This window comes from Fringilla coelebs (genome assembly GCF_963513975.1).
Source record: "Fringilla coelebs genome assembly, chromosome: 17".
Classification (NCBI taxonomy): Eukaryota; Metazoa; Chordata; class Aves; order Passeriformes; family Fringillidae; genus Fringilla; species Fringilla coelebs.
This window is the reverse complement of record NC_140043.1, coordinates 10,510,382-10,534,098: the sequence shown is the minus strand read 5'-3', so window position 1 is coordinate 10,534,098 and position 23,717 is coordinate 10,510,382. Positions and strand designations below refer to the sequence as shown.

Below are 23,717 nucleotides of genomic sequence, written 5' to 3'. Positions count from 1 at the left end.
TTTTATAGAGAAGGTTTACACCTTCAATCACAAATAAGCTTTACAAATAGACTCTGCTAGGTACAGTCTAGATTCATGCTCTGAGGCACCTAAGACGCCCTGAGGAAGGCACAGATCATGCTTTGTCTAGAGGACACCAAGAAGGCTCCAACCGAGATGGCAGGATGGCTGTGACAGCTCCACAGACAGCTCCTCACACAGATGCTCAGCAGCAGCTGGGATGTCTGCAAGAGCTTCTGCATCAAAGGCCACTGTCAAACACATCCTTTTTGAGCCATGTTTACAGTACCTCACCTCTCCCTTCTTCAGATCTCCCTTCCACCCTTCTAACCCTACATCCTCTATCATGTAACTCAGCCTCTTACCTTCCTGCAGGTACATCACAGCCTGAGAGTAATTCTGCAAAGCATGGTGAGTCCTCCCCAGGCTGCTGTAGGACACAGTTTTGGCCACGAGGTCGTTCATTTGCGCCGCGATGCTGAGGTGCTGCTCCTGATACACCACAGCCCTCTCGTAGGTGCCCAGGGACTCGTAGGTGAGGCCCAGGTTGCCGTAGGCGCGGCCCTGCCCGGCGGGGTTGTTGGTCTCCTCGGCGATCTGCAGGTCCAGCTGGTGGTACTGCAGGGCTGTCTCGTACTCGCCCATCTGCTGGTAGACCCCGCCCAGGCCACAGGCGGCGTCGCTCTCCAGGGCTCGGTCCTTCATCTCCCGGGCAATGTTCAGCTGCCGCTCCAGGCACGAGATGGCTTGCTCGTAGTTGCCCAGCTGGCTGTGCAGGCTGCCCAGCTCCCCGTAAGCCTGGGCTTTGTTAAATGCCTCCCCCAGCTCGTGTGCCACTACCAGCCTCTTCTCAAAGCACACCAGAGCCTGCTGTAAACTTCCCATGGCCCTACAAGGGAAGAAAATAGCAGTGTTTATTTTGCTGGTATTTTCTTGAGAGAAGGTGTTTTGCCATTTCCCCCGGAGGCCAGGGGCTTTCCCCCAGTAGACGTCCCCAGCACTTTTGAATCAACCTCCTCCTCCTCTCTGGGCAGTGTCATCAGCTTCATAATTTGGGCTGTCAGCAGAGTCCTCAGCATCCACAGGACTCTTAACTCACTCCTGCGTCACACCACTGTGTGTATGTGTGTGTGAGGCCTTCAAACACTCCCCATCAGCACCACACCGCATCGATTGCACTTGTACTTCACTGACACCAGAACACACGTGCAGCTCCTTACCTGTGCCCGCTGCCCAAGCCTCGGTAGGCCTTTGCCTGATCTTGCATACGGTTCAAGCTTTGAGCCACAGACAGGTACTGTTCATAATATTTTATAGCTTCCTCAAAATCTCCCAGAGCCTCATAACAATCTCCCAGGTTCCCATACGCTCGGCCCCGATCTAGGACGGATTCATTCCCACTGAGCTGCTGCAGCATGGCCAGCTGCTGCTCAAAGTAGCCAATGGCTTCCTCCATGACATTCATGTTCATCTTGGTAATGCCCATGTTACCGTAGACCTGGGCTTCGATGCTGGGGTCCTTCAACTTCTGCCCCAGCTCCAGCTGCTCTTCGTAGCACTTGAAGGCCATGGTGTACTTCCCAAGCGCCATATACACTGCAGCAAGGTGACCGTGTGCTCTGCATTCACCCGACATATCCCCCAGCTCCTGGTACACCTCCAGCTCCTGCGTGTGGTAACCTAAAGCCTTGTCACACTTCTGCACCATCCTGTATGCAGAGCCCAGGGCTGCATAGGCATTGGCTTCCAGTCTCCTGTCTTTAACGTGATGGGCTAAGCTCAACTGCTGCTCATAAAATTTTATTGCACCATGTACATCTTTTTTACAGACAAAAATATCCCCCAAGTTCCCCAGAGCTCGGAATTTGGCCTGGGAATTGTTCAGAGACTGTGCCAGGGACAGCAGGTACTTTTGACACTCCTCTGCTTTGCTGAAGTCCATCAAGGCTTTGAAGGCCAGGCCTAGGTTGCAATAGGCTTTGGCTTGGCTCAGCTTGTCATGAAGATCCTTTGCCAAGGCAAGATCCTGCTCGTAGTACTTAACAGCTTCCTCGTAGTTGCCGAGGCAATAATGGGCATAGCCAAGGTTGTGGCAAACCTTCCCCTCTCCTTCCATGTCCTGCAGCTCTGGGGACAGGCGCAGGTACTGCTCATAGTAGGGGGCAGCCTGCACGAACTCTCCTCGTGTGCAGTGGAAGTTGCCCAAATTGCTGAGGGCTCGTGCCTCACTCTGGATGTCCCGCAGCTCCCGGGCAATGTTGAGATGATTCTGGTAGTGCTGCAGAGCGCGGTCGTGGGCCCCCAGCGCCTGATAAGCAACCGCCAGGTTGCCGTGGGTGGATGCCTGGGAAGCACGGTCGTTGACTTCCATGGAGATCTGCAGCTCCTGCCGGTGGTACTTGACGGCCTGGTCGTACATGCCCAGGGCGTTGTAGGCGTTGCCCATGTTGCCATAGGCGCGGCCCTGGGCCGCGTAATCGCTCAGCTCCTGCGCTATGGACAGGTGCGTCTTGTGCAGCCTCAGCGCGGTGTCGTAGTCACCCTTCATCTGGTGAATGATTCCTGGAAAACAACAGAATCCAGCTCAACAAACACAGTGCCCTGCACTAAACCTCTGCAGCACCCTGCACACCAGGGCTGCCTGCAGCCCAGACCCTTCCCTGGCTCTTCACAGCCCTTCGGAACAAACTGCCTCCTTGCTTCTAACAGGGAAAGCACAGGGAAGGTCTAGGCTTCATGTTATACAAAAGCACCCATTCACCCCAACAACCAGACACAGTCTGGCCCTATAAAATTGCTGTTTATTTCCAGAAGTGATACCTGGTAGCTCCAGAGCTCAGACTCAACACTTTGAGTGAAACAGCACTTGCAGATGCTTTTCAATTTCAGTTGAATCATCTTATATTTGTTATGGGGCATGGGAACAGGAGCTCTGATTGTGCTGATGATACCACCTACACTTCAATTAAACTCTGTGGTAATAATGCCTGTGGCTACTTTGCAAACACACCTGTGAACAAGCCTGGAGGTTTGGGAGCCACTGAAGGAGGCCCTGCAAATGTTTTTTTGACATTAATTGCAAAAGGTCAAAGAGAAAATATCTGCCATCTTTGGGCAACATGATGAGCACATGAAAAGAGGTACAGAAGTTCTCTTGGAGCTGGAAAGAGACAGCACTGAGAGACTTTAAATTGTGTTTTATTAATAATGTGGACTGTCTTCTCTTCATCGTAGTGGGAACCCTTAAAAGGTGCAGAGGCTGCAAAGCCTGGTCTCCACATGGAGCCTGAGTGTTTGGAAATACCAGATGCTTTGCAAAGGTTGAGAACCTGAGACTTCTGGTTAAACTTCATTTCTTGTGAAAGGCTGACAGCTTGTGCTTCATCCCCAGTCCATCACCTCCTGCTCAGCAGAGTGCAGAGTATCTCCCTGCAGAACACTGCAGCAGCTGGGCTCTGTTACACTCCATGTCTGCCCTGCTTAACACTGGATCACACACTTAAGGGTGCTTTCCATCTGCATTAGAGAAATGCAACAGAAAATGTCTGTTGCTTCAGCAGAGAGGCCAACTCTAACATTTTGGCCTAGAAACACACATTTAGATACATTTTTTTGGCTGTCAGCAGGGTTATTTTGATGAGGTTTTGTTTTGCATGTGGATTAGATGAAAGAGACAATTAAAACTTGACTTTTTGATTGGTACTGGATGCATTTTAAACAACAGTAATAGATTGTCTCAACAAGAACTGCATGTTCCCTTTCTCCAGTATAACTTAACTCTGACAGAGAAGACAAAAAATACAGCCAAATAACAGCTGAAACGTGAGACCCCGCGCTCGGAGAACTATTCTAACACAAAGTGTGGAGTGGCTGAGTCAGCATACCAACTCAAAGTTATATTTAGGCTAAAATCCAACACTGAGAAACATTCTCTGCTGCAGCAGTCCATCTCTCACAACTCTGGGTCTCCCCAGGACTGCAGCCACAGGCTCCCCAAGACAAGGTCCCACACTGGAGAAGAGATGGGGAATGTGGTTTGTGCTTTGCTGCTCATGCAAGACCTCCCCTCCCAGCCCTCCTGCCTGCTGGGTGCTGTCACATTAACAGAAACCTTGCTCTCTCATGCTAAGCTGCCCACAAGCATTTTTGCATCACAAACCTATTCTGCCCCACGGATCTGCCTCAATTTGTGTAAAGGAGGAGATTTGCAACACTAATTAAAAAGCTGTGATTGTTTTGTTTTCTGTAGTTCCCCTTATCTTCTTCATTCAGCTCCTGAAGACTCAGCTACTAAGAGAAATTAAGTAATTAATCAAGCTCTTTTCAATTACCTGCTGTTGATAACATCAGAGTACAATTAGCATCTACAAATGAACCAAGTGCCAACTGCCAAGCAGAAACAGGAGCTGATTTACAGCGTGGGGCAGCCTGCAAGGGCTGGGAATCAGGGGCTGCCAACAAACACTTATTTTGATATCCTAGCACCAGCCCTGCTTTGCTGTTCCCAGCCAACTGAGAACACATCCCAAATAACAGCTGGAATATTGGCAGCACAACTGCCACAGCCATGGCAGAGATGGAAATGCATCCTTGGTAACTCCCACATCTGGTGCTGCGAGGCAGCAGGAGAAACAGGCTTCACTTGAATGGAACTCAGTCTCTCCCAGCCAGCCAGCAGCATGCCAGTGCTGCTCTTTAGGAGAATGCAAGACTCCTACACCCTAGTATTTCAGTGAGTATATTTGGAAAACAAACTTAGGATTTGATCCACATGTCTCTCAACTTACAAGGCAGCAATATATCGACAGATCCTGCTGACAAGCTCCCAGAGAAATGGCCAGGTTACAAGCCACATCACTTCTTGCATTAGTGCAAGAATTACATTTATTCCTTACTCCCGAAGAGCTCCTCAAATGCATTTTATCTTTTCATTTCCCTTTTGCTGTGAGTTTGTGCTTTCTAGTGTTTTTCTAAGGAATTTAATAATTGAACACGGGACACAGTACAGCAGCACGCAATCTGCCAAGGGCCTGTTTAATTTATTAAGGCAGCCTGGTGAAACTGGGGTGACTAAGAAGACAGCACACAGCAGATCTTGGCCATTCTAGCAGCAGCTCTGATAGTCTCAGCATTCCATGACAAATTCTGCTCCGTGTCAGGGCCTTACCTAGATTGGAGGAGGCTCTGCCTTCAGCAGCTCGGTCCTGCAGGCTCTCAGCAATGTGCAACTGTTCTTCATGGTACTGCTTAGCCCTCTCCAGGTCTTGCATACATCTAGCTGCATGGCCCAGGCCAGCATAAGCTCGCATCTCAATGGCCTTCTCAGCCAGCTCCTGGGCCAACTCCAGCACATAGTTGTGGTAGGACATGGCTTTGTCGAAGTTCCTGCGGTAGTGGTAAGCGCTGCCCAGGTTGCTGTAGGCTCGAGCTTCCTCCCGCTTGTTCCCCAGCTCCTTGGCGATCTTCAGGTGCTGCTCGTGGCACTGCACTGCGTTTTCAAAGTCCCCCATGGCAATGTACACTGCTCCCATGTTGCCCAGCTCCCGTGCCTCGGAGAGCTCATCCTTGGACTGCTTGGCGAGGAGCACACACTGCTTGTGGCTGGCCAGGGCGTTGGGGTAGTCCCCGATGGCTGTGTACACATGGCCCAGACTGCTCAGTGCTGAGGATGCTGCCTGCAGGGGTAAGGGACACCATGTAAGTACAAGCATTCATGGCAACAAATCAGATGGCCCCAGTCCTAGAAATTAAAGCCATGAGAGGCCATTCTGGCAAAAGAATGCGACTACCAACTAGAAAACCTGCTCTCTGCAGCTCTAAACTGCTCAGGGCACCTTCTGTGGAGGGAGCAGGAAGGGATGGGGTTGACGCAGGAGGACATGGGTTAGACTACCTCTTTCTTTGATGTGTGCAATGTGTGTTTGTACCTGGCAGAGGGGAAGGACAGCACTGCAAAGATGCAGAGACTACTGAGGAGACAGAGAGAGTGATTGCTGCAGATACGAACATCCTTCCATACCTGTGCTTCACCAAGCATACTATGCTCTAAAGAGCACAGCTTTTATAGTGCAGTATCAGAGTCCTAACCCCACACAACCTTGGGAATGCAGCAAAGACACCAGCATTTCAGTAGCTGGATCCTCTGCCCCTTAGGCACATCTTACCTAAATACAGTGCTGTGAAAACCCAAGTTCCTACCACCAAGACACAGCTGTATTTAATAAGAGCAATTATCTGAGAATCAGGTTCTTTCGCCTCCTGCATCTCCCAGGATGCAGACCTGCCTTCCACCTGGCAGAGCCAGAGCTCCCAACCAGTGAGCAGGGCAAGGAGCCAAGGGCAGGGATGTGTTCCTCACACACCTGCTGCCTCAGCAAAGCTGTTCATTCCAGTGGGCTGACCCCACTCCTCTGCAGTTCCTGCATGTGCATTTCCTTTGCTACCCAGCTGTGACCCAGTTCCAAACCTCCCAAAAGGAGCTGTCAGGGTGAGGGCAGCAGCTGGCCAAGGGCTGCCACTCATGGCTCCTGGGCAGTCCTGGCAGTGGCCCCAGCCCCTCCTCAGTGCAGCCAGACCAGCTGCTGTTGGTGTGGCCACAGGCAGAGCTGGGACTGGGTCCTGTTCCATGCTGGTCACACTGGCTGCAGAACTGGGGTGGTCTGGCCCTGGACAGGCTCTTCAGCAGCACAGTGACATAAATTCTTGGCTGACAATGTGAGGGAGAGCTCTTAGAGGGTTTGAGGGGGCCTGTTTGGAGGCTGCTATAAAACCAACACAAAAATTATTGCTCTGAATTGGACTCCATTTTTACACAAATCTTCACGAAGCTTAATATATACAGCATACTGAGTCATTTGCAACCTAAGTAGGGAAGAAAAGGGAAAAAAACAGATCCATGCAGACATCTTCCACAGGCCCAGACCAAAGTGGGGCCCATTACAGGCCTCAAGATGCATCAGAGCTCCCTTCATCCTGATAGGAAGCAACGTGCCCACTGCTGTGGAACAAGGCAGCAGCACCCCCTGGGCCAAGTAAAGCCCAGGACAATGCTGTGAGAACTGATCCAGCCTGGAAGTTCAGAAATTCTGGAAGACTGGCCACCACCAGCAACAGAACTTCTGTTGTTGCTGGGAAGAGAACAGAAATGCCTTTCTGGAAAACAAGGAGTCAGTGAAATCTGGTGTCTCCTGGGGCTGCTAAAATAAAAAAAAGTGGACATCCATGCGTGCAGATTGCTGAAGAGATGAGCTCTGGCCAAAAGCCATCAGGCAGAGACTCAGATGATGTTAATGGGCTATGGCTGGGGAAAAGAGGCATAAATGGAAAGCAGCAGATCTCAGATTGTGTGTGCACAAGAGAAACTTGACAGAAGCAGGGACTGCGCATCCCGCACATGGGAAGAAATCTTTAGGATGTCTCTTAGAATGGGAAGCAGATGATAGGAATTGAAATTTGTGAGGCTGGAAATGTTTATTCTTAGGGCTCCTAATCCCTTAGCCCAAGAGCATGCCCAGGCTCACATTAAAGACCTAGAATGAAGGGTACAAGCTTGGCAACCATTCTCAGAGCATGCAAAAACACTTGGCTGACATGCCTGAGTGCCCAGGGCTGGATTATCTAAACCAGGATGTGGCAGGAGGACTAGTGAAGCAGAAAAGTAAGTTGAAGGAGAGAAAAAGAGAAATTGAAAATAAAGGGTGAAGAACTGATGAAAAATAGCACAACTTGATTAGAAAGCTGGGGCTGTTTTGCTTTTTGTGGCTCACCCAGACAAGGCAGGAAGGCCACCTCTACCCTCTGCTGTGTCCTTCATTCCAATGGCCCTCATGTTTTATTTTGCACCAGCTTCCACTGGTACCTGACCTGAGAACAGCCCCTCTCATTCCTCTGGGAGTCAGCACGAGGACAGCCTGTGGCACTCCTGGCTTTCCCAGGCTGGGGCTGATTCCTGCAGCAGCAATCCTCCAGCAAGATAACCATCAGTGCTCTATGTGCTCTGGGGGCAGTCAGGACAGCTTGCCCCTACAGCAGTGTTTAGGAACAATTTGGTGATAACATCTGCTGGGTGACTCCAGTGACTCACTTCAAGGAATTAGGAATAGAGCTCCAGAAGATAAATTCATGAGTGTGTATTTAATAAAATCCTCCACATTACAGGATCCACTGGGAACCCCAAGTGGCTCAGCCCCAAGAGGGATGGGGTGTTCCCTCCTCACTGGCAGGGAGAGCACACAGCTGACACATGGCAAACAGACTCCATCTCTGCTAGCACACACCTCTGCTTGGTAGCAGGGTGATGTGAGACTGCAGCTCCATACCACAGGGGGCTTGCAACAGCAAACAAAGAAAATCAATGTTTTATGTATCTGACAAAGACAAATTTTACAGTGGGGGTTGCTTACACCTCCAATTAAGCAATTTATCACTTTAATAGAAAGCAGATTCTTCTGCCATTGAGCTGAGGCACAGAAGGGAGCTCTGAAAAAGGTTCCTAAGTGCTCTCTTTCTCTCAGAAGCAACAGCCAGCTCAGGTTTTTCAGCTGAGCAAGGCAGAGTCTGATGTTAAGCATATGTGCATCACAGAATGGCACCTGGCAATTCAGAGATGCATTCCTTAGGTATTTCAGCCTTGGTGGAGAATGGTCATTTCCCAATCATGTTACATTTAAACAAGTCTTCACCTGAGTGCACAGCCTGCTTAAATAAGAACACTCTATAATCATCCTGAAATGGACATGGTAATGGAAAATGCTTTGCCTGGTATCTCACTGTAAGGCACCCTTAATCCCTGAACACAGACATTAATTAAGACTGATCAGAGATGGAGCATCCCTGCTTCACGCTGCTTCTTTCAACTTCCCTTCTCCCTCTGGGCACAGAGTAAGAGCAGCTTGATCCTACAGATGTAGTGAAGTGTATCCAGCAGATTACCATGCATATTCATCCCAGCTGTACTGGGGGCAGGCAGCAGCACCTCTGAAAGCCAGTGTAGCTCCTCATCTGCCCCCCATCACCCCTCACCTGCATGTCCTTGCTCCTGAATGCAAGCAAATCTGTGCTGGTTCACTGAGAGTTCTCTCAGGGTACTGAGGGGAGCAGATTGTTCCAGAACAGACACACACACAGAGCTCTGAAAGCACAGGCTGAGTGCTGTGGGTGTCACCACACTCAGTAAAATCTCACTGTGCCCTACACTGCTGGAACTGCTCCAGGTAGGAAGGGCTCAGGATGACTGACACCAGGGACACATCCTAGCTCTTTCTCTACAGGAGGTGGCTGTTTTACAGGTAAGGACCAAGGAACTGCTGTGTACACAAACAGGACAGCACTGTAATGGGGGCAGTTCCAGGACCTGCTAAAATGATAATTTGTTGTAAATTGCACTTTATCTCCACTTCTGTTAAGCCCCTTCATCATTTCCTCAGAATCCACAGGTATGTCACAACCTGCTTGGACACTGCCTGATTTATGCACTAAGACAAGTCTCACATCCAAACAGAGCAGGTGCCCCACCAAAATTAAAACTTGTCCTTCTCTCCTCCCTTCAAGGTGAGGCTGATGCACCAGTGCCACATCTGGCTTCTTCTTCTGTGTGCCATGCTTTGAAAATCAGAAAGGAAGCAGCAGGCAATATCCTCCCCTCTCATACATGATCATACACAGAAAGAAGGAATGGATCTGCTTTTAGACAATTATTTCCTGGGGGCAAAATATACTGAAATCAATATCCCTGACAATCAATATCCTTATTTATTTGTAGAAAATCTCAGTCTTTAACAAAGAGCAAACCCCAAAAAAGCCAAAGCCATGGAACAGCAGCACTAATATCTGAAAGCCTGAAAGGAGCTTTGTACCTACCAACTGAAAGAGAACAACAAGGAATTAATGACACGATAGAAAGACTGAAAACACACAGTATAAAGAGATGGTCCTGGCCCCCAGCTGATTAATGGGTAAAATTCACAGAGCTGCTGCTCACAACAGAGCCTGCCTGGACTGTGCTGACAATCTGCTCCCAGTCCTCTCTGTTTTTACTTGCTCAGGAAATTGCTAATGTTTCAGAGGACTTCTCATTCTCCCTGTTCCATGGCAAAAGTATCACATGAAGTGCATCAATCCAGGCAAACCTGAGCAGTGCTGGGGGTTTGACTGCCAGACCATTCACAGTTGCTCCTCTTCAAAGGGAGTGCTGACTTTCAACTCCTCATTTGGAGATCAAAATAATGCTGCTCCATTCCAGTGGAAAATCCACTGACTCCATCTCCTCCCTTATCATTTAGGAGCAAGGTGCCTAGTTCTGCCTAGAACACTTGTAAAACTAAACCTGAGCTCCACCCTTAACAGAGTAATTTCACAAACAGTTTTGACCAAGTTAGCAAGGCTTTGCTGGAAAGCTGAAGCAACAACTATTTCATTCCATTTTTTAGGAGTAAATCTGCCTGTCACTCATACTGACCAGGCTGTTCACTGTGGGAACTGGTGCAACACCACTCACCATGTGGGGTGGGGACCTGGGGCAGTGGGCTGCCTTTCTGAGTGGGCTCTGCAAAGCTTCACTCATTCCACAAAGACATCACACAAAAAACACCAGCCCAAGAACACTCCAAAGGAGATATCATCAAGCCTACACATCACCTGGGGTTCATCTATCTTTACCCCAAGAAGCCCAAATTTGGTCGCTTTCTGGACATAATCTGAAAGGCTCCTGTGTGCAATCACTTTAGGGAGGATGGCTGACTTGACATTTTTAGTGGTGATGTAAGTATTCCTCAGTTAAAACCACAAGCTTCTCCATGGTGGTGACCCTGAGGAGTGACTCATACCCTGGTCAAAGTCAGGAAGAATAAGCCAGCAAGTCACAAAGTTGGATCTAACAAGTTCAAAGAAAACATCTACTCCTACAGCAGTGTGCTGACCTGTGCCAACCCTTGCTACTCTGGACATCCCCTCTCTGCAAACTCAATACAGAGGAGAAAAGCCCTGGCTGAAGTGGGCCTCCTGAAAATGCAGAGCATGCTGCAGCTGCAGCTCTTGCAGGAGTTTTCTGCTTCATTTCTTTCACTGCAGCCAGGTCCAGGCCTTAGCAGCATGCTGAGCTTTGCAGACACTGTGAAAGTAAAACCAGAAGACTGCATTTCCTTCAGCTAAAATCCATGTGCTGTGGAGGTCAAATAGGGACATTTAAAGGAGATCCTCAGGAAGTATTACATTTCCCTCCTGAGTCACAAGTCCAAACAAAACAAAGCATATGGCCTTTTAGTGCATTCCCAAATTTCCTGCACCAGTCAGATTTCTCTTCCTTCTGCTTAATCCTATCACTTTTGAACCAGACAAACCTGTATGAATACTGTCAAGCTGATTCTAAAAAAGCCTGCTAAAGACAGAAAGAGAAAGGCAAAGAATTTATACTCTCAGATATAAATCCAAATGCTGAAGGTCAGGCACTAAAGCTGGTTCACATCACTGAACTCATCCTTTGAGGCACACAGGTGAATCAGTCTGAGCTGTAATGCAGCACTACTGGACCCACAATTACAAATTAACTCCAAAGGTAAGTGTTCTCCCAGCAGCTGGCACTCAGCCTTCCTCCAGGGTACAAGGCAGTCTGCCCTGGACCCCTAATAAAGCAAGACTGCTGTCTGCACTGAGAGGCTGGAATCATTTCCTCATCACAGCCTGTCTCTGACATCTTAGTCTATGTTTTCAGGCATGACAAACTGCTTTAGCCTGAAGACTCTTTCCAGTTCTCATTTGTAAGGTATTTATATCCTGTCCTCATTTTCCAGATTGTTTGCAAATATAACAAAACAACTGTGGTCATAAGATTTTCAGATTTTTCCCTTCTGAAAAAATGTGGCAGCCCCAGGGCCAGACCACCTCTTTGTAGGGCTGAGAGCCACACACATCCCACAGGCAGGGACACTGCCACGGGCTCCCTCCTGCTGCAGCTCATGAATGGATGGGATTCTCCACACTCCATCCAAGAATGCTGGTAAGGAGCACATCCTCTATGAGATTTAACTCAGAAGAACAGAAAAAAAAAAACATTCTGCTGCCCCAAACCAGAATTCATACAAGTTCAGGGAGAAGGCTGAATCCATACAGCCCTGCTATTGACTGAAGATGTGGCTTTACAGACAAAGCAGGGCTGGAGGGACACCTGGAAAGCATTTCCCCTTCCCCTCAGGAAAGGGCAGAAAACCTTGGCTTTACAGAATTTACAGATTTCATTAGAAAGGAATGATCTATCTTTCCTTCTGCATCTCCTGGAAACAAGAGAGCGAAATTTGATCTTTGATTTGCACAGCCTGAAGCGAGGAGCTGCACTTTACCAAATGTGGGAGCTTTAGTCTGAGTTTCATTGCTTTGAAGGGGACTGGGAAAAATGACCAAAACTGCAAACCTAAATAACTACTTTGTGAGATGCTCACAAAGCATGTTCAGACAGTTGCAGAATCTTCAAATTCCCAACAGAATCCAACCAAGAATTATGTCTACCCCAGTAACCACACTCCCTAATACTCCTCCTTCAGGGATGCCAGTGCTTGTGGACCTCTCCCAGTCATGGCTCCAGGTACATCCAGCTCCAAGGCAATGCCCTCTGCAGCAGGAAGCAGAGGACCCAGCTGGATTCTGGAGTCTCCTGGGCTGCAAGCTCATGGTTTCTCTTTCCAGTAGGAATTTTTGCATTCTGGTATTTCCCCTGCTACACAAGAACCCTCATAATATGCCAGAGCGAGGTGACACAGAAAACCCACCAAAGCCTGCTTAATAAACATCTTTCTTCTGTGCTACTTAACTACCCAGTTCTAATTATCATCTTCATCATCCCCATTTCCTGCAAATAGTCAGCCTTTCTGAACAAAATCTGCTGAAGCTGCAAACATGAACTCTGCCTTACATTTGCAATCGTTTTAAAAAGCATCTTGAGACAGCAAAATCTGGCTCATCAAGTTACTGAGCACACCCACCTGCTGCAGAGAATTCCCAGAGCCACAGATGCTCGTGGAGATGTCCAGGGCAGCAGTCAGAGCCTGATACAAAGGGTCAGTAACAGGAGGGCACTGAGCCCCAGCAGTTCTCCAGCTTTTCCTTCCACAAACAGCTGCTTCCAGAGGGAGGTGGGGGAAAACCCCTTCAAAACCAGGCCAGGAATGGTTGCTGCAAGCTGTTGGTCATCATGAGTCAACCCAGGGGCAAGACAGTACTGACACAGTCCGTCAGTCTGTCCTCTGTAGGAGTGTGCCCATTGTTGACAGAGTGACAAAACTATCCTCTGTCCCTTCAAAAAGGAAAGAAGCCCAGAAGTTTCTCTCCTTGATTAGGTGAAAAAGCCACCTGACAGGTCTAGGGGACTTCACCTCAAACTTAAGGATAGCTAATTGGACAGAAGCCAGAAAATCCCACCTGAGCAATTTACTAGAAAAAGAAGTGAACAAAGAAACTAATTGCTTTTGTAAGGTGTTTTACCAGGAGCAAGGACCTCCTGCACCTGGCTCGGTTTTTCTCTGTTTATTATTATGCCTTTTATTGAACCTTTTTGTTTCCAACACTGCAACAGAAGAAATCCTGCTGATTTTTATGCCTCCAAGGGCAGCTGAGCTATCTTGGGTGTGTTGTAGACCTCCAAGAGCTTATTAGACCTGGCTCAAGGAGGAAACTATAACAGTCCTCGGCTCTCTGCCCTTCCCTCAGCCACACTGCTGAGAAAAGGGGCACCAGAAAGTGCTCAGCTGCACCTTCCTGCCAGCCCTAGGAGAATTCAGGGCTGCAGACAATCCTCTTTCCCACCCAACACTTCTGTTCAATAATACACGGAGCAGAGAGATGCTGCACCCCAGGGAAAAGGCTCAGTTCAGCTCAAAGCATGCCTGCCAGCCAGCACAGAGGGGCTGCCAGCACCCAGTGGCTTTCTGGCAGCAGCATCCTCCCCAAGAGCTCCACGCTGGCAGCACAAGCACTCATTTCATGATGGTTGGTTTCTGCTCCTGCCATGCTGCCCTGCTATTTCTGAACAGCGGGGCTGTAATCGAAGGCGTCTGAGGGCCCAGGAGAGAAGGGAGCCATGAGACTGAGGGTTCCTGTGGTGTCCATGGCTTCTGCAGGACAGGATTCAAGCACAGCCTTTGTGAGGGTTTGGACACTGCACCCAAGAAGGAGCTACACAGCTTTCCTTCTCCTGTCCATTTCTGCTTGTCAGCTACTCACAGCTCCGAAACTCAAGTGTTACTTCTCTAAATGAAATGCTCTGGAAGGAACACAGGGCCTTCAGAATGGTCACCAAGGGCCACCCCAACCTGTCCCAAGAAATCACACATCTCTGGCTCTACACTGGCCCTCTGGCCCTACAGTATTCCTAATACAAGACAGCTCTGGACACCTGAGAGCAACTAGCAATAAAAAGGGACACAGGGGACTAATCTTACAGGCATTGAAAGCTTTCACATTTACATTTTGATTCTATTCTTTCCTCTGATCCTGGCATAGCTCATCAGCTGCATAATCCTCATCTAAATCACAGCCTGAGATGTGGCATCAACACACCCTACCTACATGAGTTACCTCATGCTTTCCAGGAGATTAGGCTACCTGGTGTTAAAACCAAAGTAATTAATTCAGAAATAGAGCACAGACACAACACTCAGCACCTGCATTATGGGCTGGTGTAACTGCAGCCCTTAGATCCCTCTGAGGAGAAACAGGCTGCAAGCTTCTGCTGCTCATCAGGGCCAGTTTTTGTGACAAGAAGAAGACAACAAGCTAAAATAATGTGATGCAGTCTTCCCTGCTAACATCATCTGCCACTCCTCCTCTGGCACACTCCAGTACCTTGGCTGCTGCTTTGGGGAACCTCTCTTTGTACAACTCCCAGCACTTTCATGAGCACTAAGCAAAGACTGGAAAAAAGAGCAGCAGGCCCAAGTTAGCAGAATGGGATTTCCTTGGCACATGAACTGCTGGACAGTAGTGCTGACATTTCAGACACAGAGAGCACAGAACACGTCACAGAACACGAGGCTGCTGCTGCCCTAGGACAGGGCTGTGACTCTTTATCCATCTTTATCAATCAGCAAGGAAGTAAAGACACATTTCACTGCACTGCAGCCAGGTCTGCTCAGAGTGGACCTTCTTGTTCCTGCTCAGTGGCAGTGACCCCTGCACAGGCAGCAGTTCCTTCCTGCAGGACAGGAGTGGGTGAACTCCAACAGCCTGCAGCTGCTCTGAATGAGCGAGGGAAAGACAAGACCAGGGGCCCCACCAGCCCAGGAAAGTTTGATTTTCCACCTCTGCACAAATTGCATGGGCCTTAGTTGGAGCTGGTGCCAAGGGAGATGCCCAAAGATCAGCTCCTGAGGTGCACACAGGCCCTGAGCCAGGGTCCTGCAGCCCCCTGGCCATGTGTTCCCCTGAGCTCAGATGGGCTCTGAGCACCCTCCTCACTCAGGATGGGATGGTTACACTTTGTGCTGCTGCCATGGGGCTCCACAATGAGTGATGCCCACCCTGCCAGCAGTGACATGGCTGAAGCAGGGACAGGACTAGCCACAGACCAAGCTCATTTGAATTTCTTGACCAGCTGGTCAAAAAATCCAACCCATTCCTTACCTGAGATGGCTGTTTCATGGTGCCCTTCACAGCACCTCACACAGAACCAGTCTTCTTCCTCACCTGCACACACCAAACCCACACTTGTGTTCAATCCCCCAAATTCCCTCTTAGAGACACTACAGGTATCCCAAATCCCAGCAACACCTGCCCCATGCTCTCTCTGGACACAACTACAGCAAAACAGCTCTACCTTCTCCCCACACTGACTGAAGGAGCAAATGGCCTGTCAGGACACAGAGCTGGTGTTTGTAACAGGAGCTGCACAGACTCCCTGTGCCAAGGAAGAAGAACATGTAAAATCCTGAGTCTCTGTGAGCAGCTGAGATGCCTCCCTGCTCAGCTGGCAGCTCCCCTTCTCCAGGCCTGCATGGAGGAGGACACACCTGAATGCTCCAAACAGACCCTCTGCAACCTCCTCCTCCATTCATGGGCAGCACAACACAGCAAACATTTGCTCCAGCAGCCTCAGAACCTGACAGCCCCTCCAAAGACAGCAGTATCCCATACAAAGGAGCACTTTCTACCTTTTCTGCCAATTCTCTACAGTCAGGGGTAAAACAATTACCTCATTACAGTCACACACCAAATTCCCTTCTGCTGGAATTCACATCAGCCCTACTGCAACTTTATAACATTTGCATTATAAAAATGTCTGCAAAGGAGGCCAAGAAAAACAGCTTTTTGTTCAGAGGAAGCTCTGTGGTCAAGATGATGTCATCAGAAAGCGCCAAATTAATTTCCTGTGGTTACATCCTACAGGAAATCCAAGAAGCTCAGCTTTCTTGCTAAACCAAGTAGTCATTTGTTGTCAATAACTGTTAATTATGTGCCCAGATGTGTCATGAACTGAGGACTATTACCATTAGCCCTCATTCCCTGGACTCTCCTCAGTGAGATCTGTTTAAATCAGTGGGCTGAAGAGCAGGCAAACTGCTCCAGCCCCACATCCCAGGCCAGCCTGGGCTTCTGGGGCTGCTCTGCTCTTGCCATCACATCAACTCCCCTGCTGCTGCCTCTATCCCACAACAGGGGATGAAACCCATGGGGCTCTTCCATGGGGCAAGGAACCCCAGAGAAGAGCAGCAGCCACACAGGTTACTCTGTTGGCAGCAACAGGGACCCCTATCAAGAAAACTCCACAAACAATGACAAGTAACAGCTTTTCTGCTCTTCATGAACAGAAACAAGGAAATCAGGAGTGATTCAGGAGGTTTTCCAGCTGGTAAAATAATCAAGAAAATGTCTAGCAAGTCCCTCCCCCAGCCACAGTCCTTCCACAACCTACTGAAAGATGCATTTTTCCAGGGCTTACTTGATATTTAACTTACCAAGTTAGTAAAGCAGTAAAGCATTCAGCAAATTCCAGCAGACTTTTTCCACAACTTGCCAATGGGAAATTGATCTTCCTCAGCTTTTAGATCTCCCCCAAAACCACTTGTGCTTACATGAATTCTCACCTGCCCTGCTGCCATGGATTCAACAGTCTCCATTTTCCCACTCACACTAGAGGGGAATCCCTGGAGCAGGGGATAGGTTTTGTATCTGTGCACTAAAATATGATTCTGTCCTTACAGTGAACTTTCAGTAGAAATTGCCTTGGGACAGCCTCCTCAGTCCATGCAGCCCACTTCCCTGCACTGGCAGGGAGCCCAGCATAACTGAATGGTCAAGGCAAAGCAGATCCTGCACAATTTGTTTTCAGGTTTGCATGGGTTCTTTCTGCTCTCACTGGTGTTTAGACTAAGTGTATTTTATGCAAACACAGGGGTCAGGGATCTTGCCCATTTCTTGGCAGGAAAAAAAGAAAACTTAGGATGCAGCTTAGCAGAGCCCAGGTCAGCAGCACCTGTAACACTGGGAAATGTGCTGAGGACAGAGAGGGCTCAGCTGCAGCAATGTGGTACTGACACTGACCCAGCAGCAGCTCCTACCCCTGGAGCCCAGAGCCTCTGTGCTGTAGGAACACTGATGGTAAAGGAGAGGGAGGCAAAAGGACCTGCTCAGAGCCCAGAGATGGGGGAGGCAAATGAACAACCCAAGCATCCTGCCCCTCACACTCACATATCATTATCTACTGGTACAAAGGCTTTCCTTAACAAAAGGCAAGTGGACACCCAGGAGGAGAAGTCACAGCTTCCAAATTCTTGGGGTAAAACAGAGCAGACAGACAAGGCTTTTTCATCTCTCTGGAAAACCATGCAGTGCAGACTACCAGCTTTGGCTGTTTAAAAAGCTTCCTACCTCTCTGTCCTTGAGCTTCATGGCAAGCACCAGCTGATGTCTGTGGTTAGTAAGGGCTTCCCGGTAATTTCCTTTGGAGAAGAATGCAGAGCCCAGATTTCCATGAGCTCGGCATTCTCCTGTCTGGTCACCTGTGTCACATGCAAACAAAACAAAGATTAGCTAATACAGGCACTGCTGGAAGCATCCAGTGGAAAGACAAACATGGGGTACAAGCTGTGGTCTGAGAACCAGCATTAGAACAAACTCATCTTTATGTTTCAAACACAGCCAAACTTTCCTCTTTGCTGGCCTTCAGAAACTTCTACAGTAGTCATCAATCTTATTTTTAGAATTGTTTTACTTTCTTCTGTGGCCTAACGCTTGGCAATTTTCCATTCCTCCCTGTTTATTCCTTGCTTGACATTATGAAGGTCAGACAATGGCCAAGGCCTAGAATAAGCACAAAGCATGCCAGCTTTCTCCAGAAAGCAATTCTGCAGCACAGCTCAGCTCAGATGTACAAAGTACACCTACAACCATCTCCAAGAGAGCAGTCCCTGTGCTCTGAGTGCACAGTCCCGGCTCAAGCCTTTGGGCATTGCCTCTCCAGCTCTGCACAGCCAGGGCTTTGTCTCACACCTGCCTGCTCTCCTACAGAACCTCATGAAGCCAAATGCTCTCACTGTTGTGCAGAATGTACTGAACTCAAGGGGGATTTTTGATTTTGCTTCTTTTTAAACACAGTTTGTTCATCATTGTGTCACTACTGATTTGTTCCTTCCCTGGCTACTGCCCCAGACTCTCAGAGTACTTTTGTCCATCAAATACTTGCAAAAGTAGATGGCTTAATTTAAGACTCATGTAGGGTTTTGAGCCCAAGTCAACACAGGGAATAAGAGCAATTCTCACATACATGACATCAGGTAATTAGAAGACTCTGTAAAACTACAGCACACTCACTGATCATCTGCCCCTTCACACAGGCAGGCAAACAGGGATTCACAAACCTGCAGTCTGCACATTTCAGATTTAGCAGCCTGTGAAAACCCACAGAAATCTGAGCATTCGAGAGAGATGCTGATCAGTAACCTAGCTCTTGATTTGTTTCACCAGTCCCCACCCAGCACTCCAGGAGTGAAAGGAGCATTCTTACCTAAACTCTTGGCCACGTCCAAGTCCTGCTGCATGTATCCAGTGCTTTTCTCTGTGTTCCCCAGGGACCAGTAGGCGCTGCTGAGCGCGGAGAACACCGATCCCCGCAGCTTCAGGCTGCAAGTGCCAATCTTCAGGGCAGCCTCCAGCACCACCACAGAGGCCCCGTGGTGCCCTGCAGTCAGGAGCTCCTGGCCAATCACAGACACCACAACAAAGGGGCTCTTGTCCAGCTTCATCTTCTGCAGTTGTTGGTAGGTGGGCTCCAGGGACTCTGAAGCACAAAACCAAAGACAGAGGTACTCAGCAAACCAAGATATTTGCATCAGGAATCACCTTCACAACTCATCTTGATTTTTTCTGTAAACAGATGACACATGACTTAAGGGCCAGACAGCCCAAATTCAAGGAAGATTTATTAAAGGGAGCTTGGGGCTCAAAGGTACCATCTAAGATCTGGCACATCAAGATAGATCACCTGGCAAGCTGCTGTTTGCCTTGCAGAAAGCACTTCAGGAAGGCAGCATAAAAACAGAGCTTAGAGCAGCCTCAGCACAGAGCAGTCTCATCCTGAGCTCTGAAGTCTGGCCTAATGGCAGAAGGAATACACAAGATATCTGTGGAATTTTGTAGGAAACTGGAAATGGGCCATCTGCAGTGTCTGAGAGCATTGCAGTTTTTGCTCTTTCAGCACAAACCTTCAGATGAATGTCTGCAAAGTCTGTGCCTGTCCAGATACCCCAGCACATGATGTGTGCTAAGAGAGGTGACCAAAACTGCAGAAAGAAGCTGCCCCTTCTGCAGGAGACAGTGCTCTTGTGGCATGATAGCACTGGACCTGCCCAACTGCTTCAATTTGTCTAACTGCAGCAGGGAGCACAGTTGATACACAGCTGCAGGGCAGTCAGCCAGAGATCATCCTGCCAAATTTGGGGATGCTCCCACAGAATACCATATAGCCTGCATTCCAAGCAGCAGCCTTAGTACCTTTGGGTAGCAAATCGAATTGCATTCACCAGGTAACTGCTGTATAGGACAGAAACTTCCAGACGAATTCGTTTTGGAGGATGGAGAAAAACACTGTCAAAAAGTAAATACCAACAAGGATATTTTTTCATTTCAGTGCTCCTTGGCTCCTAAGCCCTGTGGCCGCCAGCACCATCTGCTGAGGAGGACAATTGCCATGTTCCCTCCTGACTAACAGCATTAGGGCATTGCAGCACAAAGCCTGCAAGAGACACAGAGCTAGGAGGAGACAACCCCCTTCCTCTAGAGGAAAAATCTTGGAAACGGGGACACGATGAAAGAGAAAAACACTGCACAGCTCATTTGGCTTCAAGGTCTCTGTGATTGCAAACACTGCTTGAACAGAAGCGAATTAGCAGAGCAGCCTTTTTGCCTTCTGGAATGCTGTGTTTTCAGAGACAGCAGTACCACAGAAAAGCTGCTGATGTGCTCTTCTGGGGCAAACACTGGCCTGGGGCATTTCAGATGTGCTGCTCCCAACCTAAACATTGTGGGAAGTTGTTCCAGTAACAACACAGGCAGTGCTACAGCAGCACACACCTCTGCCTGCACTGATACTGGGGAAAAATGAACAAGGACTCCATGGGAACTGCTGTACAAACCCAGTTTGATTCATCTCCAGTGCCCCTCAAGCTGGCTATCACCATCTTAACCAGAAAGATAGTTTTTGTTCCTTCTGTAACTTTAGGATCCATTCTTGGCATCCTCCTGACTCGGCAGAGAAGCCAAATCTTGAAATCTTTCCCTTCAGGCCTCCAGGTTCTCCTGTGCTCAGATTCTGAGACTCCCAGCTCTGTCTGGCTCAGCAGCAGGTGAGACCCCGAGAACCCCCATGTGCTTACCTCGCATGGGAGACTTCATGGCGGCCTCGACCATGCCCACCAGGAGCTGCAGGCTCTTGGGATCCTGCGCCAGCCCCGAGGCAAAGGCGGCCAGCGCGTCCGCATGGCGTCCCAGGTACTGCAGGGCCACGCCCTGACGGAAGTATGCCTGCAGGGACAGAGGCAAAGCAATGCCCATCACTGAGCCATCACAAACAGCAACAAATAACACAGCTCCTGACCTTGTGCTGCTGGACAGCAGGCCACACCATGGCATTCTGCTCATGTGGCTACAATCACTGCCACCAACACTGCAGTCCGGTCTGTCAACCCCACCAGAGTGTACCCCCTCACTGTGATCACCTTTTGAGCTCTGTCATCACCTTTTGAGCTTTAGCAAAGCCTCTGAACTGTTCTGGGGACCAGGGTTGGTCACTTCTAGTAAGGCAAAGCTTCCCCCTTGGACTTGGCCAAATGCTATTTCTTAACTACTCATAACCAGATGCTTTTTTTCTCAAGACCCTCCTTTCCAGTCTCGGCTCACCAAGCACAGAAGCAACCCACCTCTTCTCTCATCAGCTCTTGCTAACGAGTCCAATATCAACATCCAGCACTAGCAGGGCCCAAAATGTACTGAAACCTCAAACTGCAATGAAACACAACACAAAGATGCAGCCAGGAGCTTCTTTCTCCACTCACACCCAGACACTGTCCAGCACTGCCCCACTTGCTAAGTGCACTATATATACAACCCACACACACATACACATGTGTACATTGAGCTATACAAGCTTCTTAGACTAAAGCAAGACACTCATAATTCTGAAACCTTTTACGAGACCATTTTTCCTCATTTCTTAATTTTCCAGAAAACCATTTATGGGAACCTGCAAAACCTTCAAAATAACTTGTATCTCCTATCACCATGTATTTCCATTTCTACATCAGCAACATCAATATGCAGCTGCAAAGCATTCCCAAACAGAGCTCCCAAATCTGCACACGCTGGCATACCAGGAACCTACACAACAAAGCAGGAACTTCAGACACACACCCTGCTCACACAATGAGCACAGGCACAGCCCTGGCCCAAAGGGTATCCAGAGCTGCCTGGGGGATACTGGGGGAAAAGACCACAGAAACCACAATCCAGTATTTACAAAGTACTCAAGTATTTGTAGCACACACATCTGAACTCTGTGTTCTATAAAAGGTCTTGAATCTTTAAGCACCTTTGATGCCTGTAACTCAGATTTTATCTTCATGCCCAGCTAATACCTTTCTAATGTGAATTTTGCTGCATTTTGAGTTCATTCAAACCTATTTCAATAGCACAAATAAAGAGGATAAAGCATTATTTGTATTCTTTAAAAGTGCTTTAAGAACCAATACTGCTCCTTGAGATTGGCTCTCTTGGCTAGGACCTCATCACTCTCTCTTGGTCCATGATAGCACAGAGATCTGCACTCAAGATACATTAGGTATATACCTGGGAAGTCTTTTTACTTAAACAGGAGAAATCTTTAATTAATTTTTGAACTCGTTAGAGCATTCAGGCACTTTTGGACTACAATTCAAGAAGGCAGAGATTAAGGAAAATCAGAAATGATGTGAGAAATTTAGAGACGTGAATATTTAATCTCTTTTCCATTAGTAAGTCTTGATTGTAGAACCCCTTTTAATGAATTCAATGAAAGCAAAATGCTTTTCATTAACCTTTAGTACAAATGTGTTCTTATTGAACCAAACAAGCCACTGTACTGGAAACCCAATTCATTGTTAACTAGATTACAAGCATGAAGCTTTAAATCAAAGAAAATACAAAGAACTAACAACATGCAGCAGCCACCAAGCACAAGTCCTCCCAGCAGAGTGTGAACTGTCACCTAAATCATGCTGTACACTATTAAGTCTTGTTTTTGCAGAATTACCATCTAATTGCTTTCTTTACTGCCTGATGAGAGAGGGAGTTGGACAAAGCATGACTCTGACTGGGACCTCTCCAGTCCACAAGGCTGCTTGGTCCAGGACAGCCATGCCTGCCTGGTTCAGCTCTGCAGAAGGTGGGCACGGACACACAGCCACCAGCACTGAGCTCCATGTGGGCACCTTCAGCACCTTGTGCTTCCCTGGCACATCCTGAATGCTGACAAATGAGACCCCCCCCATCTGTCACCATGATATTTTCTGAAAAATCCTCTTTGCCCAGGATTTTCTATTGGGAAACTGAGAAGCCTCAGAGAGGAATGAAAACAATAATTATCAGATTGCTGCTCCTGTGTTTGCTGCTTTGGAATGTGCCTTGGACATTGTTTACCAACAGGTGAATGTTTGATTGGTTCCATGTGAATTGTTTTAATTTAATGACCAATCATGGTCCAGCTGTGTAGAGGCTCTGTGGAGCCACTACTGAGGAGTTTTTATTATTCATTCTTGTGAAGCCTTCTGATGTATCCTTTCTCTTTCTTAGTATAGTTTTAGTATAGCATTCGTTAATATACATCATAAATAATAAATCAGCCTTCTGAGAACTTGGAGTCAAATTCTCATCTCTCACCTCATCCTGGGGACCTCACAAACACCACACACATCCCCTGAACCCTGCAGATGGAGGGGGCACACAGGCTCCAGGTGACAGGAGGAGACAAGACCCACGAACGTCCAGTTCAGTTCCGCACATTCTGAACATCCTTTATGGAAAACGCTTTTATCTGCTCCCCACATCTATTCCTGGAAGTGCCCCTGGAAACTGCTTAATTTGAATACAAACACAACATTCAAAGCCCAAAAGAGAACCCTATTAATCATAGCAGAAAGTACAATTTTGGCCTATTTTTCTCCTGCAAAAAACCCTTCCTTCCTTCCTCTTCCAGTTTGCAGCATACA

At 48.2% G+C, this 23,717-nt stretch overlaps 1 protein-coding gene across 2 annotated transcripts in view; it reads right to left on the bottom strand.

Moving 5' to 3' along the window:
* TTC28 (tetratricopeptide repeat domain 28) overlaps nucleotides 1-23,717 on the bottom strand; it is a 77,553-nt gene that overhangs the window by 25,461 nt on the left and 28,375 nt on the right. For both annotated transcript variants that reach the window (XM_084217599.1, XM_084217600.1), the window contains exons 2-7: nucleotides 20,853-21,000; nucleotides 18,986-19,258; nucleotides 17,851-17,981; nucleotides 5,168-5,675; nucleotides 1,221-2,562; nucleotides 366-889 (exon numbers count right to left, since the gene is read on the bottom strand). In XM_084217599.1, coding sequence (XP_084073725.1) covers nucleotides 366-889; nucleotides 1,221-2,562; nucleotides 5,168-5,675; nucleotides 17,851-17,981; nucleotides 18,986-19,258; nucleotides 20,853-21,000 — 2,926 coding nt within the window. The remainder of the gene's footprint in view (nucleotides 1-365; nucleotides 890-1,220; nucleotides 2,563-5,167; nucleotides 5,676-17,850; nucleotides 17,982-18,985; nucleotides 19,259-20,852; nucleotides 21,001-23,717) is intronic.